This window comes from Macaca fascicularis, chromosome 7, assembly GCF_037993035.2.
Source record: "Macaca fascicularis isolate 582-1 chromosome 7, T2T-MFA8v1.1".
NCBI lineage: Eukaryota > Metazoa > Chordata > Mammalia > Primates > Cercopithecidae > Macaca > Macaca fascicularis.
Genome location: NC_088381.1, coordinates 157,142,745 through 157,161,435, shown reverse-complemented (window position 1 = coordinate 157,161,435; position 18,691 = coordinate 157,142,745). Strand labels below are relative to the sequence as shown.

The 18,691-nt window shown below is 41.4% G+C and overlaps 1 protein-coding gene across 43 annotated transcripts in view; it reads left to right on the top strand.

The window, feature by feature from the left end:
- The window catches only part of FOXN3 (forkhead box N3), a 466,688-nt gene extending 448,116 nt beyond the window's left edge, over positions 1-18,572 (top strand). For 23 of the 43 annotated variants that reach the window (XM_073998052.1, XM_073998043.1, XM_073998036.1 and 20 more), the window contains one exon: positions 11,769-13,441. In XM_073998052.1, the coding sequence (XP_073854153.1) occupies positions 11,769-11,804 (36 nt within the window). In that variant the 3' untranslated portion in view covers positions 11,805-13,441. Of the gene's footprint in view, positions 1-11,768 lie in introns of all 43 variants that reach the window. The other 20 variants (XM_073998047.1, XM_073998044.1, XM_073998037.1 and 17 more) reach the window with 2 other exon arrangements.
- The last annotated feature ends 119 nt before the right edge of the window (positions 18,573-18,691 follow it).

Sequence of the window (18,691 nt, the reverse complement as noted above, 5' to 3'; positions counted from 1 at the left end):
TGCTTCCAGGAAGGGCTAACCACCTGCCCCCTGGACATCCTTCACCTTTTTAGCCATGCATCCTCCAGATTGCAGATTCTAGGGCTGACGGAAGGGTTCTTAAACCTCACCTTGATTTTACAGCTGAGGCACAGGTAGAATTAGACTGGATTTTGTGAAAAAGGTAGGGAAGAACTGTAAACTAACAAGTTAAATCAGTTTAACGAATGACCTAAATGGCCTCTCTCTCCTAGGTAGAATTTGATACCTGGTGAGAAGTATTTTATGCAACTTGTATTAAATGATTCTCTGCATGCTCCTTAGTGTTTCTTATCATTCTTTGTAGTGTTCATCTTTATGGTTTGGGGAGGCTACTCTCTTTTTATTTTTATTTCTTTATTTATTTGAGACAGGGTCTCACTTTGTCACCCCCACCAGAGTGCAATGGCACAGTCACGGCTCGCTGCAGCCTCGTCCTCCCACTTCTCAGCCTTCCAAGTATTTGGGACTACAGGCACTCACCACCGCTCCTGGCTAATTTTTCTATTCTTTGTAGAGATGACATCTTGCCATGTTGCCCAGGCTGGTCTCGAGCTCCTGAGCTCAAACAGTCCACACACCTCAGCCTCCCAAAGTGCTAGGATTACAGGTGTGAGCCACAGTGCCCAGCCCTGAGTTTTTTAAATAACTAGAATGATACTGTGTCTTTTTTAACTTTGTTTTTTTTTTTTTAATTCATATTAGGTTTCTTTGTTTTGTGACATATAACTGTAATTGAGTCATTTTCATGCTATATAATATCCCATTATGTGATTATACCATCATTTTTTTAAAAAAGACATTTGGATCATTAATAGTTCTTTGCTATTACAAGCAGTGCTGCCGTGGAGATTCTTATACGTGTCTCAAATTCATTTAAGATGTCTAGCAGTGAAATTGTTGGTTTATAGTATATGTACATGCTCAGCTTTACAAGGTAATGCTACATTGTTTTGTAAAGTGCTTGTTTCCAATTACATTGCCACCAATAGAGTGTGATAGTCCCTAGTCCTCCACATCTTCACACACATTTAGAATTGTCATGCTTTGTCATTTCAACCAATCTAGTAGGTATGTAATGGTATCTCATTGTACTTTAATTGGTGTTTCCCTTGTTACTAAAGATGTTGCACAGTTTTTCATATATTTAACGGTCTCTTTGAATATATTATTTTATGGATTTCCTGTTTAGCATTTTGCTCATTTTTCTACTGGGTTCCCTTTTTTCTTCTCTTCCTAGGAGTTCTTGATATAGTCTACATATCAATCTTGTATTGAGTACATATGTTGCAGATTTTCTAAGTTCGCGGATGGTCTTTTCACTCTCTTTCAATTTCCATTCTTTTGTGTTTTTTTTTTTTTTTTTGAGACGGAGTCTCGCTCTGTCGCCCAGGCTGGAGTGCAGTGGCCGGATCTCAGCTCACTGCAAGCTCCGCCTCCTGGGTTTACGCCATTCTCCTGCCTCAGCCTCCCGAGTAGCTGGGACTACAGGTGCCCGCCACCTCGCCCGGCTAGTTTTTTGTATTTTTTTTTTTAAGTAGAGACGGGGTTTCACCGTGTTAGCCAGGATGGTCTCGATCTCCTGACCTCGTGATCCGCCCGTCTCGGCCTCCCAAAGTGCTGGGATTACAGGCTTGAGCCACTGCGCCCGGCCTCAATTTCCATTCTTATTAATCACATGTATCAATCTTTTTATGAAATCTGGTGTCTTAAAGATTTATCTCCCTACTCTGTGGTCATCTAGTCTCCTATAGTTTTTTTCCTAAAAGGTTTAAAGTTTTTTGTTTCACATTTAAGTCTTATTATTTGAGTCTGTACTCTATCTGGAGTTACGAAGTGAGACAGAGATACATTTAAATATTTTTCAAATAATAAACAGTTATCCCAGCATCACTTATTAAGTAGCCCCTCTTTTTCCCACTGATATGAAATGCTAGCTCTGATATATATCAGGTTTCCTAATATTCGTGGGTTTATTTTGGGGGCTCTTGGTCCTATTTCATATTTTCCTGTACCATGGCAATACCCCAGTGTCTGAAGTATTATATCTTTGTAAGTTCTTAAGTCTGGGAGCACATGTTCTCCCACTTTGTTCTTTTTAAAGTGTATTTGCTATTCTTGGCTCTTTGCAGTTGCATATAAATTTTATAATCAGCTTGATAAACTGCAAGGGGGTGTGCAAACAAGAAGAACAAAAGACACCCTATTGTGATTCCTGACTGGAATTGTATGGAATCTGTAGATCAACTTGTTGTGGATTAATACTCCTATATTGAAAGCCAGGTGCAGTGGCATGTACCTGTAGTCCCAGCTACTCAGGAGGCTGAGGCGAGAAGATTGCTTAAGCTGGGAGTTTGAGGCCAGCCTGAATATAGTGAGACCCTAACTCTTAACAACAAAACTTCCTTTTTGCATCTTTCAGTCCATGAGTGTGTGTAGTTCTCCATTTATTTAAATCTTCAGTGCCTCTCATTATACCTTTATGATTTTTTTCCCTAAAGTTCTTATGCCTGTTCAGTTAGATTTATTCTACATAGAATAGATTCTTTTTCATGCTGTTACAAATTTTACAAATTAATATGATATATTTTCTACTTGCGGCTAATATATGGAAATGCAATGTATTTCACATTATTGATTTTTTTTTCCAGCAACCTTGCTAAATAAACGGCATTAGTAATTCTAACAATTTATAGATTCTTCTGTGCACAAATCATATCTTCTGTCAAATACTGGTGGGGTTTTTTTCCCTAATTATTGTATCTTTTCTTTTTCCTGTCCTATTGCACAGTCCAGGACCTCTAAATAGAAGTTATGATAACAGGCATCTTTGTGTTATTTCATATTTTAAATGGACCCATGTTACTGATTCACAATGGATAGGATATTAGTTAAAGGTTTCTTAGGAAATATGCTTTATCATAACAAAATTATTCTATTCATAGTTTGCTGTGATATTTTATCATGAGTGGTTATTGAGTTTCATAAAAAAAAAGTTTGCATCGTTAAGATAACTATAAAATTTTTCTTTTTTTTTTTTAGTGTGGTGAATTACACTATAAATTTGTCATTTTGAACAAAACTTGCATTTCTGAATATACTTGCTTATGATACTTTTTTTTACACATTACTAGAGTTGCCAAGCTAATGTTTTATTTATGAATTTTGTGTCTTTGTTTATAACCCACGTCTCTTGTTCTGTCTTTATCTAGTGTATTGTCAAGATTACATTAGCCTCAGAAAAGGAGTTGAGGCATATTCACTCTTTCAGATAAACTCTGAAAGAGTTTGTCTAAGACTGGAAATATCTATTGCTTAATGTTTGTTGGAACTTGCTTGCAAAATAGTCTGGCACTGGTGTTTTCCTTGTGGGATGATTTTTAACTATTGATTTAATTTACGTAATGATAATAGGATGACTTGTGCTTTTAAATTTCCTTTTGAATTTCTTTTGGCAACTCTAGGAGTTTGTCCACGTCACCTCAGTTTTCAAATATATTGGCAAAGAATTATTCATAATATACCTTGTCATATTTCAAAACATCTTCTGTAACTATGTCCCTTTTTTATTCCTTATTTCATTTGTATCATTTCTCTTTTGCTTAGTTAATCTCGCCATAGATTTTTTTTTCAAAGAATCAACTTTTTAAGTTAGCTCTACTTTGCATTTATTCTTTATTCCATTGATTTCTGCTATTTATACTTTCCTTTCTTTTTTGGATTTATTCTGTTTTTCTTTGTCTAGACTGGGTACTTTTATTTCAAGCCTTTCTTCTTCTTCTTCTATACAAGTTTAAGGTTATAATTTTCCTCACCCTACTGCTTTTTGCATTCTATCGGTTTTGGTATTATTTATTTTAATTATTGTTAAGGTGTATTTTCTAATTGCCATTTTGATTTTTTCTTTGATCCATGGGTATTTTTAAAATGTGTTCTTTGAATTTCCAAACTAAAGAGAAGATGGTTGTTTTTTATTTTTGTGTTTAGTTATCTCTCAACATTGACTGTTAATTTCAATACATTGTGGTCAGAGAATTTATCTGTACAATATTGCTTCTTTGAGATTTGTTGACACTTGCTGTATGGTCTAGTATATATCAATTTTTAAAAAATATTTCAGCCAGGCTTGGTGGCTGACAACTATAATCCCAGCAGTTTGGGAAGCTGACGTGGGAGATTGCTTGAGGTCATGAGTTCAAGACCAGTCTGGTTAACATAGTAAGACCCCCCCATCTGTCTCAGTTATAAATGAAAAATAAGTAGGTAGATAAAAATAAAAAATATCATGTGTGCATCAAAAAATATGTCTTTTCCATTATTAGCTCATGTTCTATGTTTATGTCCAATAAGTCAAATCTCCATACGAAACTTTTGTGTGTGTGTGTGTCAGTTTGATCAACTGTATACTGAAAGGGATGTATTAAACTCTGCCATTCCAATGTAGATTTGACTATTTCTTCTGGTACCTCTTTCAATTTTAGGCATATATATTTTGAAGGTATTTTATTGGAACTATGCACATTTAGAATTGTTTTATCTTCCTGATGGGTTGAATCTTTAGAATGTTGAATGACTGTTTATCTGGAGTAATGATTTTTGCCTTGAAATCTATCTGATCTCATTTTAATAGTGCTATACCAGCATAGCATAACTTGTTCCAGTCTTTTACTTTTAACCTGTTTTTCTTTATCCTGTTGTGTAGGAGTGTCTCTTGCAAACAGCATAGGGCTTCTTTTTTCTTTTTTAAATTTGAGCTAATGATCTATACCTTTTAGCTGAAGATTTTTAGCCCATTTTTATTGACATTTTTGAGTTTGGTTCTATCATCTCGTTTTACATTTGTGTTTGCCTCATTTTTTCAGATTCTTTTTTTTTCTGGCATGATTTTAAATTGATTTTCCTACTCTTCATTCCATTTTTTCCCCCTTCTAATGATTTGGAAGTTACCCATTCTGTTTTTCTTCATTTAGTGTTGATCCTAGAACGTTTAGCATGAATATTTTAAAATATTTAAAGTTAATCAATATCTTTAACCTTCTGATTAATACAGGGCTCTGGGAATGCTTTAAATTCAGTTCTGTCCACCTCCCAATTGATATACTACATTTCTCCAGTACTTCAGTTCTGGGTATTTTTTGTTTGTTTGTTTGTTTGTTTGTTTGTTTGTTTGTTTTGTGTGTGTGTGTGTATAGTGTCTTTAACCACTTAGTCATTATTATTATTGTATTGTACAATCAATACTTGGCCACATTTTCTTTTCTTTTTTTGGGATAGGGTCTCACTCCTGTTGCCCAGGCTGGAGTGCAGTGGCACGAACACAGCTCACTGCAGCCTCAGCCTCCCAGTTTCAAATGATGCTACCACCTCAGCCTCCCAAGTAGTGGGGACTACAGGCATGCACCACCATGTTCAGTTAATTTTTTGCATTTTTAGTAGAGACAGGGTTTTCCCATGTTGCCAGGCTGGTCTTGGAACTGCTGGGCTCAAGTGGTTCGCTTCCCTCGGCCTCCCAAAGTGCTGGGATTACAGACGTGAGCTACAGCACCCAGCCTACATTTTCTTTACTGATCATTTCTTCTTACATCTCAGATCTTCCATTTTGGATTATTTTTCTCTTTCCTGAAATATGTTCTTAAGAAATTCCTACAGTGAGGGTTTATTTGAGGTTAAAGCCCTGAATTTTTGCCTGAAAAGATGTATTTTGCCCTTACCCTTAGAAGATAGTGTTACTGGATATAAAATTCTAGATTGACAGTTATTTTCTCTCTTGAGAATATTGTTCCACTTTCTTCTGTTTCACTTGTTTTATCCTAATTAGTACTTTAGGCGATACGTTTTCTTTGTACTACTTTAAAATCTTTTTGTCTTTTTTGTGTCTGCTCTAAAGTTTGACTGTGATGTGTCTACGTATGGGCTTTATTTTCTTTATCCCGCATGGGATGTGTTGGCTTTCTGAATCTGGAGATTGGTACTGTCATCAAAACTAGAAAATTCTAGCCATTTTCTATTCAAGTATTGAATCTTCCCCATTTTTTCTTTTCACTGGAACTCCAGTTAGATTTCTATTGGTTCTTCTTTCTGTGTTCCGTCTCATCCAACCTTTCTTCCGTATTCTCTATCTCTGTCTCTTTCTGCTGCCTTTTGTGTAGTATCTTCAGGTCCATATAACAATTCACTAATTTTTCTCTTCAGCCACATTGAGTTTTTTAGGACCACCTTCAATGTAGATTAATTAATTTATTTTTGATGCAGGGTCTCACTATGTTGTCCCGGCTAGGCTTGATCTCCTGGGCTCAAGCACTTCTTCCTCCTCAGCATCTTGAGTAGCTGAGATTACAGATGTGAGCCACCACACTTTGCATTGATGTTTTTAATTTCAAGGATTATATGTTTTATCTCTAGAAGTTCTGTTTAGTGCTTTGTAATGTAGTCTGATCTTCCTTTCTAGTATTTTTCAATTCCCTCCTTTATTTCTTTAAACATACTAACTTTACATTCTGTAACTAGTTATTTCAACATTTGTAGTCTTTGCTGTTCAGATTCTATCATTTCTTTGTTCTGTTGTCTCTTTGCTTATGGTGGCTTATTCCCATTGTGTTTAATGTTTTTGTTTTTATTTTCTTTATTATGAACCCATGTTCTTGAAATCTTATCCATGGAAATTCCCTGTGGCTTGGGTTTAAAGTCTGTTCTTCCAGAAAGGATTTGCTTTTGAAACCTCAGTTGGAAGCCCAGGGGACCAGTATACCTGAGGCCACTTGAACGCCCTTAGAGGGTGCACAGTAACCAGAGAGCAGCCAGCATCCACCTTCCTGCTGCTCCCCTCCTGCCTCCCGCTGAGTGAGTTTGGGTTCTTGTTCTTCTGCGAGGGCAGACGTTTGCTATAGAGAAACTTTGGCTTTCTTAGTTGCCTAGTTGCCTGATTGCTCACGTTGCAGATTATTTTTAAATGTTTTATTTGTGTGTATGTTTGTGTGGTTCTCTGAATATCCCTGATTTTCTAGTGAACTCAGCAATGCCTTTAAAACAAGTTACTGTACTTGATCTAGGATATTTTGTATTATAGTCAGAAGAGAACCTTCCAAATGTCTCTCTACCACTTGGCTGGAGGTGGAAGTCTCTGGTCATCTCTTCTCTTCCATGTCTACTTGTAGTTGGTTTTCAAAAGAAGCTTTGGACTTGCTCCAGTCCCCTGCTTCTACAGTCCCATTCATTCCATCTGCTTTTCACATTTGGCAAAAGATCAGAGTCCTCAAGTAAATCCCTGGGGAGGACAACTACCCTACGTGATACCCTTTAGAGTTAGAGCCATTAGTTCCAGAGAGACTCCTAGTGCACCAGGTAAGAGGCGGAGACGCCACATGCTCGTTATACTGTAGTGGAACCCCTAATTAACTGGTTAAACAAACAAACAAAAAATGGCAAATGGCCATGTCATAAACCAACACCTTGACTTTTAGTTAAAAGCCTGCGCATTCTGGGTTTGAACTAATGTGATTTCTCACTTTTTATGTTTGATATTTTCCAACTATCTGACAAGAGAATGAGTACCAGGTTTTATCTGAGATGAATAGCACGTGGTTTTGTTGAGCCACGTGCGTTAAACTTTTAGAGGCCCAGTAAAATCAGGTGGCTCTGATGTATGCTAATTTATGCTAATTGTTATATCATTACACCTAAATTCAGCTAAAACTGAAAAATTGCAGGCATTTCGGATGGATCACATGTTCATTTTAATGAATGGTTTTTAAGAAAGTGGTTAGAAATTCACCTTCCAACATGTTGAGAATGGCTGGTTTCTTTTAAGCATTTGTTATCCTGTAATGGCAATCCCCGCGGCGGGAAGCATTTGACACCAAGTCAGTGCAGCTGGCTTTCTCCATCATGAATAACGTTGCACCAAGTTATTAATAAATGAGGGAGCTTGTCACTTCCTGCTGAGTTTTGTGTGTAATTTACGGATTACATAATCCCAAGCTACAATCTCAGGGAAGGTATATTCATCAAATGAGAAAGAGAGACATTTATATTTTAATTCTCACTCCCTGAAGTCATGTCTGTGTACCTGTTTTCATCCAGAAATATTGTCAGTGGATGTATTGTTTTCTGTCTTTATCACAGTAAACTTCCTTCTTCGGGAGTGACAGGGAGATATTTTGAATTCCTGCTTGAACCGTCTTTGAGATTGTCTGAGCCACCCCACTCATCAACCACGAGGCTCGCTGAGCTTCTGTTTTTCTGTGAAATGGATTAAGTCGGCCAGTGTTCCAAGAGGGACTTGGGTCCTGGACTCTGTTGACATGCAGTGTGATTCTAGGTGGTACCAGAACTCTGCCCCACACAGCATCAGGGGCCGTGGAATGATTCTCTTTTCTGTTCTCCCTTTAATCCATGGGATCTCTTTAAGAAGAAAGTTTCCATTTGGATCCCCCTCTTCAATGCTGCTAATCTCCCTATTTAAGAAAGAGAGAGACATTCCCAGGCTCGAAACCATTCCTCTTGTGATAGTGTGGGGCTCACCTTTAACGTCATTGCTTTGGTTCTAGTGTATTCCCCTCCCCAACACTTTGTATTTAAAAAATGTTCAAACTTAGGAAAAAAGGGAAAGAAAAGCACAATGAATAGCACAGACCCTTCACCTAGATTCACCAGGAATCAGCACCGTGGAACACTTGCTTTCTTTCTCACTCTCGTGATTCTCCCCGTCTGTGTTCAGAGAGGGATCACGTTCTGCTTCACTGTGGTAGTGACGTGAGTTGTAAGCCCCAAGTTATTTTTTAAAAGAAGCATTCAGAACCGAATCCATTTACTAAAAGCTAAGTATAGCCCACTTTACTCTTTCAATTATACTTAGATTTACTATGAAACTGTTTGATGTTAGTTCAGTGGGTGAATTATTTTTGTATTTTATAGTAGTTCCCTGAAATGGCAAAGATCAAGAGGACCGTACAACGAGACTTTCATTTTCGTTTGCTTTAATAACTGTTAGTAGCTAGCTGTATGATTAATTACATTTACCAAGTCTCACATTTGGTAACACCTCAAGGTAATCTTATCCCAGCCATCTTTATGCACCCAAGACACAGCCAAGAAATAGGAAGTCTGCAGAAAACAGATATGGAGGAGGCCAGACCCCAAAGCTCAGGGGCTGTGTTCACAGGCAAGCCCTGGAGGAACTCCTCTTGAACGGCCTATTGCCTCTGACTTGGTGCTGGGTTCCCATACGCCTCCTGATCCAGAATAGAAAGAGAAAACAAGACTGCTCAGAGCGAACAAGTCATAGCAGCAGGAAGTCGCAGGAATCGGATGGCAAGTAAACATGATCAGGCACCACAAGCAGCCTTGCTCTGTGCTTAGGACAGTTCATTTAATCCTCGCACAGCCCCGCAAGGTAGATGAGGAAGCTGAGGCTTCAAGAAGTAAAACAGCCTGCTCAGAGTCACCGATAAGCAGCAGTGGGATATGAACACAGGCGTGTGTGGCGTGCAAGCCAGGCTGTGTCTGTAAGGATTTGGGGGAGGTGGTGTGTGTCTGGGATCATGGAGCACAGGACACAAGCTGGGAACCTTCTGGGTCTCACTGGGACTTTGATGAACAAATGCACACTTTGTAAGTGTTGGGGTTCATCATGAGGCTCTTGGACATCTAGCAAAGGCTGAATTTTGATAATGACCCTCGTGCATTTTGCTGGTGGGCACAACAGTACAAAGTCTCTCCCCCAGCCTAAATTTAGCAGAATACCACTGGCCCTGGGGCCAAAGGAGAGCAACTCCTTCACCTCACTCCCTACTGCACCCTTTTCATTAGGGACTCTTTCCCTTCCCCTTTCACTTTCTATGTGGGGTGCAACTGAAGTCTCCCTGAGCCTCAAGGCCCATGAGGGTGACAGGAGAAAAGCCAGGGTAGAGATTGTCCCTACTGTTATCTCATTGGTGATCCTGACCCCACAGCCCTTCTACCGGTGCCATATCCTCAGGGTGTGCCCAGCGAGTCATGGTCGTGGAGACCCACAGTCACTTCCCAAGCTTCATACTCTCGGCCACGTGATTCCACCTGCTGCTGCACTTCCTCAGTTTATCTGTTGTGCCCACCGTGCTGACACAGCGATAGCCACTGGGGGCCTAGCAGTAACCACACCCTGTCTCGTGGAGCTAGCTCTCTGATGGGACACATTCATGGACATCATCACCACACAGTTCATGATGATGGTGGGGAGTGTCCTCTATGGAGGGAGGATAAGAGTACTTACAGTTGGGCTCATCTAGGCGGGAAAAGTATGGTCATGTACCCCAGAACTCTTAGAAATGGATCACAAGGTAGATGAGCTTACAGGAAACCGGGCCAGCATGGTGCGATAAAACAGTTCTCATCCCGTCAAATTCTTCAGCCCTTGTGTCCTAGATCAGATGCTTTGTCTTCCACAAAACATTCCCTGGTGTCCTTCCTTTGTCCCCTTCAGCTACAAGTGACCTTCCTCTCCTGCAAGTATTCATCCTTCTGAAGGCTGGGTGCCAGGCACTATCAGACAGGCAGCTGCCTCCCAGACACAAGAAGTGTGGGTCCTAACCAGGAATAAGCTTCACAGCCATTGCTCTCAGGCCAAGCCCTGGTCCTGACACCTGCAGGCATTAACACGTGTCCTCAGCCCCACAGCCATGGGGAGCAGGTGTAGTTACTATTTCCACTTCCCCGATAAGGGAGGACAAGGGATGTTAAGTACATCGCTCAGATGTAAAGACACAAAGAAATAATCAGAGGCGTGATGAGCACTACAGAGGCCTGATAGGCATGGGTAGCAGGGACCTTGTTACAGGGAAATCACCAAGGAGGGTCGGTCTGGTGATGTAGCTAAGACCTCAAGTTTGAGAGTCAGACTTTGATTCCAGTCCCTGCTCTGCATGTGATTAGCTGTGTGACTTTAAGTAAATCACTGAACTTCTCCAGGCTTCACTTGGAGCCACTGGAAACTAAGGATGCTAATACCCACTTTACGGAGTTAAACATGGTCCTCTGCGCAGACTTAGCAGCGCGCCTGGCAGGTGTTGAGTTGGGGAAATCGTAGCTTACTGCTCTCTGGTCTGTGACGTGACCCTGACTTGCCTTTCTGTTAGGCTGCAGCATCGCTGTGACAGTGTCTATATCCGATCCAACCCCGTGTCCCCGTGTCCCTCCCCCAGAACCCTCCCTAAGGTCATGCATTTCTATTAGTCGCTCAGTGAATATTTGTAGATTGCATGAACGAGGGAGGGAATGCATGAGTGAGTAGCTGTCACCACATGGCAGGTGTCTTTGCTGAACACTGGTTTAGTCTTCTGACAAAAGCCTCCTAATGTAGCAGCTTCAGACAAGAGCAGACTTTGTTCTCTGAAGTACCAGCCAACATCGTCTGGCGGTGTCTGACTCCGCGGTGTTGGCGGGGACGCGAACCAAGCACAGCTTGATTTTTATGGTTTAATGTAAGAGATGGAGCCTCCGCCGCTGTCACTTCAGAAGTGTTGTTTTGACGTCTCAGCCACACAAATGGAGTGAAGCTGCCATTATAGGAGATAAGCAGGGGAGACTGAGGTGTCAGGATTTAGGACCCTGCCTTCAAAGCAGATCCACCTGTTGCCCCCACAGTTTGCGAGTGGCTCCATTGAACGCAGAGGGGCTGATGTTTGAAGGCAGGCGGGCTGCTGGGCACCCCCATCTGAGGAGGTCTAACTGTGTCCCCTTTTTGTCTCCCGTCCCTCCCCACTGTCCTCGCTCAGCAGGAATGGCATCACCAGCTGCCGGATGCGGACTGAGAGCGAGCCATCGTGTGGCTCCCCGGTGGTCAGCGGAGACCCCAAGGAGGATCACAACTACAGCAGTGCCAAGTCCTCCAACGCCCGGAGCACCTCGCCCACCAGCGACTCCATCTCCTCCTCGTCCTCCTCCTCCTCGGCCGACGACCACTATGAGTTTGCCACCAAGGGGAGCCAGGAGGGCAGCGAGGGCAGCGAGGGGAGCTTCCGGAGCCGCGAGAGCCCCAGCGACACGGAGGAGGATGACAGGAAGCACAGCCAGAAGGAGCCCAAGGATTCTCTGGGGGACAGCGGGTATGCATCCCAGCACAAGAAGCGCCAGCACTTCGCCAAGGCCAGGAAGGTCCCCAGCGACACACTGCCCCTCAAAAAGAGACGCACCGAAAAGCCCCCCGAGAGCGACGATGAGGAGATGAAAGAAGCAGCGGGGTCACTCCTGCACTTAGCAGGGATCAGGTCCTGTTTGAATAACATCACCAATCGGACGGCAAAGGGGCAGAAAGAGCAAAAGGAAACCACAAAAAATTAAAAACAAGTCACTGATTTGTTTTGAACTTACGGCCATTTGGTTTCAGCATGTCAGGAGATTTCGAATGATTTGTGGCAATATCAGCGATTTTTTTCTTTTTTCTTGTTTTTGGTTTGGTTTTCTTTCTTTTCTTTTCCTTTTATTTTGTTTTAATTTGCCCCCCTTCTTTGTTTTGGACCCTTAAGAATTTTATTTTTAAAGGAGATTGAAGCCATAGAACTCATGTTGACACTCAGCTGTTTTACAAAAGCTTTTCATTATCTGAAGACAAAACCGAAAAAGCCAAAATTACCATTGCTTCCTCCAGCTTGTCAGAAACCTGTGGCTGAATCCGCAGGGATGTCAACGTCAATACCACAGGAACACACATTCGACACCTAGAAGGCACGTGGGCAAAGTAATCATCGTTCAGGCCCAACCCTTAGGTTTAAAAAGTCAGGTTGTCCATCCCATTGGGTTCACTGAGGCACATAAAGCAATTGAGGAGAAGGAGGACCCCTCATCCCCCTAGGACCAGACCCAAGCCTGTGGCACCAGGCATCTGATGGTGCCAGGAAAGCCACTGGAACTGTCACACGGCAAGCACAGAGGGCCGGCCACCAGTCCTCCATGCTTCTGAACCCTGAAGCCCGATGACGTCTTACGAGGTGGACTTTGGACTGTTCACGCACATCGGGCGTCAGTGACTCATGGAGAAGAAATGGGGTAAATTTTTAGTGATGTTGCTAATCATTGAATTCTGTTCTCTATTAAATTAAGAAAATGTTCCAAAAGCCATAAGCCTGAAGGTTGGCCCTGTGCACACACACATACACACAGACACACACCACAACACACTACGCATACACACACACATACACACACACAAGGAGAGAGAGAACACTGATGTGGAAAACAAGCTGTGTCTTCTTAACTGCCCAAGTGAAAAGCAACCAAGTCCAGGAAATTGCAATAGCTGTTAAGGAAAGGAAATAATGGTACAGATCTTTTTCTGTCTATCAAAACTATTTGATCCAAGTGAAAAAAAAGACTAGAAAGCTACGGAACCTGCCATTAGTATTGTGGTGTATTTTTAAGATTAAAGGCACACTGATGGACAAAAAAAAAAGTAAAACATGGCAAAAAATAAAATAACTCCTATACTGCCCTCAAAATGGAGTTTGCAATTAATGTCAGGATTTATCTTTGCAAAAATCAATGATTTCCACATTCAGCCAGTATAGCCAGCAGTAATTTCTGATCCACAATGCATGGATTCCTTTGAAGAAAAAAAAGAAAAAGAAAAAAAATCACAAAAACAAACTTTTTTTATTCAAAAGTAACAAAGTTCTTGTAAGGTAAATAATGTATTTAGCATGAAGCATGAATTATTTTCATATAAATATAGAAAATAGAGAAAAGGCTATGCCTCTGATTTTTAAGCCCTTAGGCTTAGAGGTTCTTTTGGTTTTCTTCTTTTTTCTTTCTTTTTCTTTGCTTCCTTTCTTTCCTTTTTGTTTTTGTTTTTTGTTTTTGTTTTTGTTTTTTTCGGGTTATTTTGTTTTGGTTTTTTGAAGCAGGTGTTTAAGGTTTAACCTTCTTCAGGGACAAATTCTGACTGTTGGGGAACTTACTCTGCAATATAAAAATATCTTCATGCTCTGGTAGGGCTTGGATGGTTGAACTCTGTACTGCCTTGTGTGCACTTCAGCCCCGACCCCCTCTGATTCTCTGTTGAAAGTGTGTCCTTTCTCTCTGTCTGTACATGTTTAACATGACGCAATAATTTGAGGGCAAACTTAGTAGTGAGTGTGTATGATAGAATCAAGAGAATTATGGGACGCTTACTTGAGAAAATCATTACCATGATTTGGTTCTAGGAAAAAGGCAGTGAATAATTATGCAAATTAGCCAGAAGAAGGGGAAATGTGCTAATGGGCCTTATTGGGTGAGGGGACGAGATGGGGTTCACGTGAAGGAGGAAGCGATGCCGAGGTAGGAAAGGCCAGCCCCAGACGTCCTATCGCCACAACGCCATGTCGCGGTAGGAAGCAGGGGCCGGCCATCGCTACCTTCAGCACACTGACCAACCTGGAATTAAGACCACCTGGATCGTGAGAGCTGAATTTAGAAACCAGACAGTGTCGTGCAGCCCAGAAACTCCTGCTGTTACCTTTGCCTAAGAAATTTTCTTTGGAGGGGGCGGGGGGGGGGTTCCAAAGAGAAATCTCTAGAAGAATATGATCTTCCATCCAAGTGGAGGGAAACTTTAAAACACAGACACCCAGTACTGTGGCTCAGGATACGATGCGTGAGGAGAGGGAGGGAACAGAGATGACCTTAACTTTTAAACAAGGGACTGCTGTGGGCCAAAGCCAAGCCCATCTGCCAGGACCAGGTAGTGTCAGAAGCGCCATCAGCCCGGACAGTGGGAACTAACTGGTGCATTCCCCACACTTACCTTCCAGTGGGTTGCTGATGAGAGAACCTGAAAAAACCTGCACCTCTACAACAGGTCGAATTCATGACCTGAAGCTGAATACTTCTAGCATATTTGTTCAGGGTGTAGATGGGAATAAAATATCTTTGCAGTGCTCTGTTCCCTCCGTCTCCCCAGACATCTGCCACCCTAAAAGCCATCCACAGCTATGGAGCCTGAGCGACACCTTGATTTGTGTTGTCACCTGACCAAGCCTAAAGACCTCCAGCTCAGTGCCCCACCTTCATCCCACTCCCCCGATGATAAAATTCAGACCTCTCTCCTGAAAGGCAGAGGTTCAACATTCAGGAATGTTTCTGGCCAGGGACTTCTTCCAATTAAAACCCCCACCGTGGGCTGTCTCCCCTCTTTTCATTTTTCTAAAGGGGCAGAGGCCTCTTTTAGAAAATAATAAAATGCAATGTGTGTGATTTACTTTTCTGATCTCTCTGAGAAATAGAGAAATATAAAAGTGTGTTCTTAACTCCAGAACCACTCTTTTTGCATAAATACCTCATCGGGCAGCTTTCTAAGTGTGATTTTCCTGAGTCTCCCTTCGTTGGATCTGCCGGAAGACTTGTCGGGGAACCTTTAGTGAGGGTACTTCTTCCTATTTTTCTTCTGTTTTTGGAGGCATACACATTATGCATAACCAAAACAATGGCTCAATTGTGTTTAACTTTGCATTTTGATTGTTGAGAACAAAAACAAGAAGTATCAATGTGTATGTGGCTGTTTGTAGTGAATTCATTGCAGAATGAGGTTGTCCGTGTCCTTAACAAGCCAAGGGGCAGGAGGCACCCTCTCTTATCCCCTCCTCCAAGAGCAGTAGAGAATTTAAGCACAAGCCTATTTGTGAAAGAATATTTTGCTTAAGTGTCATTCACTTTAGTCTTGGAATTCCTTCCCAAACGTCAGGTGTTCTTTTAGCTTCCAAACTAGCATATGTATCCATTAGTCTGACAGATCGCCTGAACACCATTAAGAGGTGTGGTGTTTTTGCTTTCATTTCTCCTGCTGGGAGAAGTGGCGGTTCGTGTGTCATTCCAGTATCTCACATACTCACACGGGGCAGGGGGGAGGGGGAAACGGGGAACTATAGCAATATTTAAAGATGCTTTGGAAACCAACCGTGAACACATCAACGCCACGATGTCTACGAATACTTGCTATTGGCCCTCGGACACATTTAAGAGAAAAGAGACAGTCACTCTTTTTTTCTTAAATGATACACACATAGACAGTTATTTTTATCCTATTATAATTGTCTTTTATCTTTATCTAGTACTATGTGGAAAGGGTTTGCATCATAGATATTTCCCAGCCTTACAATATACCATAAGCTCCTACTTCCCTGCCCCTCTCTAATCAGTATTCTTTCAAGAGTTCTTTGGTGAAGCCATCTATCTGAAACTAAAATGAACCAAACCCATATTTCACTGGTGGTTGGAGAAAACCATGGCCAGAACGATTGTGGCAGGTCTCAATCTTGGGAGTTTTTAAGAAGGAATGTGCCAGAGGCCTTTCCCAAGAACGGAGTTGAGTTTTGTTTTGTTTTGCAGAGGCATTCAATGTGTCTAGTGCTTGCTGGCCACAGCAGTTACTACCAGGAGCCTTCTGGGAGGGGCCGTTGTGTTGAAGGAGGCTCCTGCCTGAGGGACAGTATCAGGCAGTGGATTCTGTAGAGTGAGAACCAGGTGGACGCCTTCTGTGCCCAGCTCAGAGTCCTGCACCACGCCAGGACTGCCCAGGCCAAGGCGCAAGTTCCACTCATTCCACTCTGGGAGGGGGGGGGGGGGGGGCGTGCGCGTCTCCTGGAAGAGCTCTTGGAGAAGGAATTGGAGTTACGTACAAGTGACCTAAATGGGAAGCTTTTCTAGATGAGACTGGATTAAATTCCATGTGATTTATCTTTCCCTTTAATTCAGGTTGGGACTCGTTTCTTTCTGGTGGATCACAGCTGCCCAGATGTTGCAATTGATTTTTATGTTTCTGTAGAGAAGTATTTTTCTTTCATCTTCAGAATTTTTTTTTTGCCACCAAAAGAAAACATTGGAACTCTGTGTTTCCTCTTGATTGTGACTTCCCAGTGTTGACAGTTAAGTCCTTAGTGTCGTAGGTCCCAGCCCACCAATACTATATCAAACACTGTTATGCACATAATGCAGCACTGTGATCTAATTTAAATAATACTTTTTTATTATTTATACTACTATATATAATATACATCAACACTTTTGCTATATAACCTAAGTGATAACCCTCTTTTAGTTACCTGCCAAACTCTGGACTTGGTTTATATTGCAGTTAACACAGTTACAAAGTTGTAATGGTGTCTTTTTTTTCCTTTGTAACGGAATGTGTAAATCAAAGTATATACATTGTGTGGTGTTCCTGTTTCTGGAGTTTCATGAGGATTTACACATGGCATTCAGTGTTCTGTATAGGTCTGCCTACCTTTGTGAATTCATCTGTTAACCCCTCTTCCTTTGAGAGAGCACCGGCGATGGTGGTTAACTCCTTGTGTTTTCCCTCTCTCCTACTGGTTATTCTTGAATTAAGCACAGACTCGTCAGCTCGGCTGCTTTATCATGAATAATGTGTGTGACCTTGCAGTTCTTCCACAGTTCAGCAAACAAGTGCTAGCTTCACTGACCAAAAATTAAGGAAGGAAAACACAGTTTTTAAAACGATCCATCTTTTAACAGCCGAAACCGATGTGTCTATGGTGCTGCATCTTGCTGTTGTACTTCTGAAATCAGACCTGTGGGAACCATCATTTCTGACTTAACCGTGAGATGCTCACGAGTACCCTTCCTGTTGTTTTGTTAGCATTGAAATCAAGACTATTTATTTGGAATACATACAACAGTGTTTTTCCACTGTATTTCATTTGCAAAAGTTGAGAACTGCCTTCTCTACCTTTTGCAAAATAATTGATATTCCATATTGGATTCTCAAAGACTTCGATATGGTGAACCTATTAAACCTAGAAATTGTATTCATCCTTTCATGACTGTGGCCTGAGTTCCCCAGCCCCTCTCCTCCTTTTTTTTAGATGAGATTTAGCACACTCTCAGTTATTTAAACATGCAACATTTCTTGAGTATGTATGTTGAGGCCATCTGAGCTCATAGCTGATTCAGTAACCAGTTTCATGCTGTGTCATTCACACTCACTACTTAATACTGCCATGGTGAAAATGTGGAGGAAAAATGTATCCATGTGTGTCTGGGAAGCATATACACTTGTACATTTTTTAATACTCTGATTCTGTAACATTTCTGAGTTTTGTTTTGTTTTACAGAAAAAAAAAAAGTGATAAAGCAATCAGAAGACCAAGAGGTTTACTATTGATGCTTAGGGTCGTCTGACCTTGGCTGGCCAATAGACGTACACGGCCAAATTAATTTACAAGAGTAATAATTTTTCAAAAGCCAATTTTTTTTTCTGTATTTTCTGTATGAAACTGCCAATATCATGAATAGAAAGGGAGAACCATAAAGGAGAAAGAACGTGATGTTCTGTTATGTTCGTGTGAACCTAAGGAAACAATGTGGAGGCAGGCGCGATCAGCCGAACTCTAGGGACTTGATGGTGTTGCTTGGAAGGCATCCATACCTGCATTTTGCATTCTTCATATGTAATCATATTGCCAAAGACAAACTATTTCATCATTTATTGTAAATAACACTTTTCCCCAGACCTACCATAAAGTTTCTGTGATGTATTGTCTTCCAGTTGCAATAAAAATTACTGAGTTGCATCAATTGAAGAAAAACACCACGTAGTGTTATGTGTGCCGCGTCTCCCTGTGCAGATGCTGGGCCGCAACATCATTTCTGTTTCTGACCTGCAGTCAGGTGCGTGTGCAGTTTTTACTGTCTGGTTTCAGGGTTC